Source organism: Telopea speciosissima, chromosome 7 (assembly GCF_018873765.1).
Source record: "Telopea speciosissima isolate NSW1024214 ecotype Mountain lineage chromosome 7, Tspe_v1, whole genome shotgun sequence".
NCBI classification, from domain to species: domain Eukaryota; kingdom Viridiplantae; phylum Streptophyta; class Magnoliopsida; order Proteales; family Proteaceae; genus Telopea; species Telopea speciosissima.
This window is the reverse complement of record NC_057922.1, coordinates 43618337-43623642: the sequence shown is the minus strand read 5'-3', so window position 1 is coordinate 43623642 and position 5306 is coordinate 43618337. Positions and strand designations below refer to the sequence as shown.

Sequence of the window (5306 nt, the reverse complement as noted above, 5' to 3'; positions counted from 1 at the left end):
GATAGAACTCTACACAAACCAATTGATGGGCTGATGTGGTAGCATCTTAAATTGATTAAAATAATAAGGTAAGGATAAAAGAAACTTCTCCCATGTGTGGACAGCAAAAGGAGTGACATGGACACTCAATTAAAGAAACCAAAACAGACCCTACTACATGACCAGAGTGAACAGTCCTATGTCCAATCAACCACTAATAAATAAATAACAAAGATATGCTCATAAACTAATCCCACGATCTGTTTTCAAGGAGACCAGAAATCTCCACATGCAATGCTGAAGATAAGGTCCCCACGGGCCCACGAGTTGTGTACTATGAGATGCCTAAAATTTAAGAAACCTATAACCGCAAGATTGTGAAAAATACTCCAATTAAGCCCCACGGTTTCTAATTCTGAAAGAACCATATCTGAACCAAACTTGAATCATGTGGGTCATGGGCTGAACCAGAATTTGACCCAATTTGATCCAAACCAGTCCTACATTATTCCCCCTCATTTGAAAAAACTCGCCTTCAAGTTTTATAGGACAGGAGGATCTTTGACGCATGATCAGCAACCATTCTCCTTGTCCCAACGAAACCAACGATTAAACCACGATCCAACGATACGAAATCAATAATAAGGAGTATGTTGTTGAAGTCGTACGTGGAAGCACAAATTCGATTGATTTGACTAATAGATTAACCAATGTATGTTCCTCCAGTAGTGGTTCTTCAACAATAACTAGAGCCACTTCATCTTCCATCATCAGTGGCTCATCTTCCTGCTCTTCTACCTATTGCTCAATTACTGAGATCAGTTTGTCAAAGAAATATTCCATACGATTGAATATGACCAATAATTGATCCTTAAATTTACTGCATTGTCATCGAGTCTTCGAGAATCGTTCCAACCTTTCCCAAGTTCTCTTGCACGACTTGAAGTTGTTGGTGGATAGAAAATAAGAGCTTAGCATTCATGGTATCTGCAGCTAAGTTTGGTTTTGATGCCAAATTGATGCAGATCAATCAAAGGATCAGCTGGTGGTGGGTCAGATTGATGGAAGAAAAAGAGAAAGGGGAAAGAAAGAAGAGAACTAGACCCAATTTTGGGGAGGAGAAAGAGATCGTGGGTGTGAGATAGGAGAGAGAGCAACAGAGGCAACAGCCTACATTGCTTTTAATAGAATGGAAAAATAAAATAACATAGAACTCTACACATGCCAATCGACGGGCCGATGTGGCACTCTCCTAATTGAATAAAGTAATAAGAAAAAGATAAAAGAAACTTCTCCCATGCATGGAGTCATGGACAGAAAAAGGAGTGACCTGGTAATGTGTTCTAGGGTAGATAAGAATAATAGAACACTATGCCCACACAGCAATCCAAGTCAACACATAATACGGCAGAACGAAGAAAATTAAATAAATCAAGATCCAACGGTTGGATGGGGCTGATATTTGGATTGAACAGCCCTCTTACCATAGTGGTCAGACCCTCCAAAGGACAAACTGATCCAAGGGTTGGATCTACTGTAATGAAGTGTAACAGAAAATGGAAACTTAAGACTAACAAAAATTACTAACTAAAGGAAAACAAAAATAACTCCTCTCATTCCAATTTCTTACATTTAAGTCCTTTTAACCTTTCTCCTATTACATAATGTGATCCCATCCCCATGCTAAAGTACCTTATTTTAATCTGCACAGGAGTCTCTAACTCAAGTCTAAAATTCTCTGGTTGGGCTGTATGCATTTTGTTAGATGGACATTTTGTTTTGGCAGCTGCAGGGTATATGAACTCAGGGGATGATTTGGAGGCAGAAATGTTTGGATTTTTGCAGGGCCTGAGGTCTGCGCACAGGCTGCATTTAAACATTAAATAAGTATGGTACAGTAAAAAGGACCTATGCCCATATCTACCAACTCCCTATGGCGTGGGGACCAAGTGAGTTTGAAAAAAAGTAACTAAAACAGGAAAAAACTCTGTACAATCACAAAGGTAGAGGAGGTGAAAATGATGGTTAGACTAATGCCAATTTGGGCCTCCACAATCTATTTCTGGTGCATACATTCACAGGTGCTCACCTTCTCAATAGAGCAAGCTTCAACATTAGAGAGATCAATTGGGAACTTTCTAATCCCTGCAGGATCTTTCAATGTCTTCTATATTGCCGGCATATTGATTGGTTCTGCTTTCTACGACCGGGTGATCATTCCATTGATGAAGAGTTGGAAAGGGAAACATGGTAGGTGTGATATATAGACCATAAAGTACATAGTAGATTAATTATTAGAGGATAATATTTATATAAATAAATTAAAATTTTAGGGTAATTTAGGATTTAAATCTGCAAGAATATTCCTTTTCAATTTTGTCCCAAAATTAATATGGTTTCACTCTTTTTAATTTGTAGGCTTCACCAACTTGCAAAGAATAGCCATTGGCATTGTCTTTTCAATTTTGGCCATGACAGTTGCTTCCATCGTGGAGACAAGACGGTTGGCCGTGGTTAGAGTTGTGGGTGGCAATGTCACAACTTTGCCTATGCAATTCTACATATTGATTCCACAGTTCTTCCTTGTTGGCTTGGCAGAATCATTCACGTACAGCGGGCAGCTTGACTTCTTCATAACTAGATCTCCAAAAGGGATGAAATCGATGAGCACTGGGCTTTTCCTCTCGACTGTGGGACTTGGGTTTTTTGTCAGTACCTTCTTGGTGTCCATAGTCAACCAGGTGACTGGAACCCAAGTTGGCACTGGATGGCTAACCAGTAACATAAACTATGGGAAATTATACTATTTTTATGCTCTTCTAGCCGTGTTAAGCTTCATAAACTTGATATTCTATCTTCTTTGTGCCATATGGTATGTGAGGACAATGAAAAATACTTCACAAATAGAGAACATCATTACAAATTCTGAAGAGGAAGAGAAACATGCCATGCAGATGGACGGCACCCTTACAGTTGCAGAGAAAGATTGTGAATGATATGCAACCAACGCATGTCTTTGTATTTCCTACCTCCCCCCTTTTTCTCCCTTTTTATAGTTTTTTTTGTTCAAATTGGTATGTATAATACCAATAGTAATCATCACATGGTCTGAGATATTGTAGTTATAAACAAAGAAAAGAAAGTTGATGTGCGTATAGTTCCGAACCCAAGAGTGATTCTTATGTTTTACTCTCTTCATCTTCTCCATCAACAATACTCTGTTTTTCCCCCTTTCATAAAACCATTCCAACATTTTCTTTGCCTCATCTAAAACATAAGGATTAAGTGCAGAAGCATTAACAATTAAGAAACATAAGGATCAAGGGCTCTTTGTTAGAACCAAACAAGAATGATGGAAATACTCCAACAAGTTAAACATCATGTTTCTTCCATAGCTCTATGCATTCAGATGTGTCATTTCATATAATTCAATCTATTTTGAAAGATCTGATCGGATATAGAATTCTTACTTGTTTGACTGTTTTAGTCCGACTTCGGTGAACCCTGTAGGATGACTTGTACAATTGGAACAAGGTCATACCGCATAAATGTGTCCATATTTGAAAGATTTGATTAGAACAAGAATTCTTACTCGTCTGATTTATTTTTATTTTTATCTTCATTTCAGGGATCCTATAGGGTCCAAAAAGGGTATCAAGTGGGAATAAGACCGACCCATTGCAGTTCTGATTTCCTTGTAGGATGTCTCAAGTTGTATTCACAATTCCATAGGTAGGTCACAAGTCATTTTAGTTTCATATCCTAAGAAAATCGACCGCCAATCCAAGTTTTCCTCCTTGTTTTCTCAACCTTTTATGTTCTTCAAATAGAATTTACTTTTTTCTGTTATTTTATAAGTGTAATTTTAGCACATGTAAGTATTAGGTTGAACTGTATACAAGAATGAAGAAATGAAATTGTACAATTGAGTTGCAGATTAGGCATGACAGCGGTGTATGATAAAGAGTAAAAGAAAATTGAACCGAAGGCTCAGATTCTGAATTTTATTAGAAAAAATTGAACTGAATTTTATTAGGAATTGAAGTGCCAGAAGTGAATAATAAAGAAAAATTAGAAAGACATTTGAGGTGTAGGGAGCAAGGTTTCAAAAAGCAGGTGAATCGGATCGGAATTGGCCGGGACCGATTCCAATTTCTGTCGTTACAAATCAGAATATTCTTGCCAAGATTCCCCATGAATCAGTGAGTAATGGCGTATTCTAGTGTTATTGGGACCGATTCCAGCCGATTCCGATCCAATCTACATCGGTATCGAGAGGGGTCGATTCCATCACTGATTCCTGGTTTTAAAACCCAGCTAGGGAGACTTGAATTCCTGCTAGATCTCCAGCACCCGTGATGCTTTTGCCAACAATGTTTTTTCAAAGGTGATTTGATCAATAACTGGTAGAGCATTTGGATCAAACTTGCCATCTGGCTTTGAGTGCCTTGTTCACAATTACCAGTCTAAATATGGCATAATGTCTTTTATGTATCCGCCTCTGCCATTGGTAGTCTTGAATAAAATACCAGTGAAGGAATTCTGTACCCCCCCCCCCCCCCCAAACAACGTTAGAGATGCCACCAGACATCTCACCACCAAAAGCAAGGGCAGTTTCTATAGAACCTAAAAATCACGAAAGATGAAGAATCGAGCAGATCAGAAAATACCATATGATTTGGAGGTGGAAAAAAATTGTTTTATTGTATGATCCCACCTCATGCTTCTTATGCGAATTGGAATTGGATTCTCCTTTCATCTCACACTTGAAAAGGGAAAAAAAATGGTTGTAGAAACCAAATTGAGAGAGAGTGAACATTAATCCTCTAATCATATAAAAGGTAGAATCCCTCAATCAGCACACAAACATTCAATTCATAGATAATGTGTTCAATAACCCTCTAATCACAACACAATCACATAGAGAAAAGAAGAGGGAAAAATCCAAAAGCCTTACCTGATAGATTCTTGTAACGATGGGAGCTTGCAGCCATCAAGTAATGAAAATGTTAGATCCCAATTAAACTCTAATGATAGAGAGAGTCACATTGAGAAAAGAAGAGGAGAAAAAAAATCCAAAAAAGCTTACCTGGTGGATCCTGGTTATAGTGGAAGAAAACTGAGAAATAGTCAAAGAGAAAGGAAAAAAAAAAGCATATAGGATTAAGACTCGAGCAGATCAGAAAATACCTTGTGATTTGGTGGAGGTGGAAAAAAACACCTCTATATCATGCTTCTCATGCGAATTGGATTCCCCTTTCATCTTGCATTTGAAAAAGGGGGAAAATAGTTGTAGGAACCAAACAGTGAGAGAGAGAGAGAGAGTT

The 5306-nt window shown here is 38.0% G+C and overlaps 1 protein-coding gene across 1 annotated transcript; it reads left to right on the top strand.

Moving 5' to 3' along the window:
- Positions 1-2450: 2450 nt before the first annotated feature.
- On the top strand, positions 2451-2975 carry LOC122668601 (protein NRT1/ PTR FAMILY 6.2-like). The gene has a single exon (XM_043865142.1). The coding sequence runs from the start codon at positions 2451-2453 to the stop codon at positions 2973-2975; it is 525 nt and encodes a 174-aa protein (XP_043721077.1).
- Positions 2976-5306: the final 2331 nt, after the last annotated feature.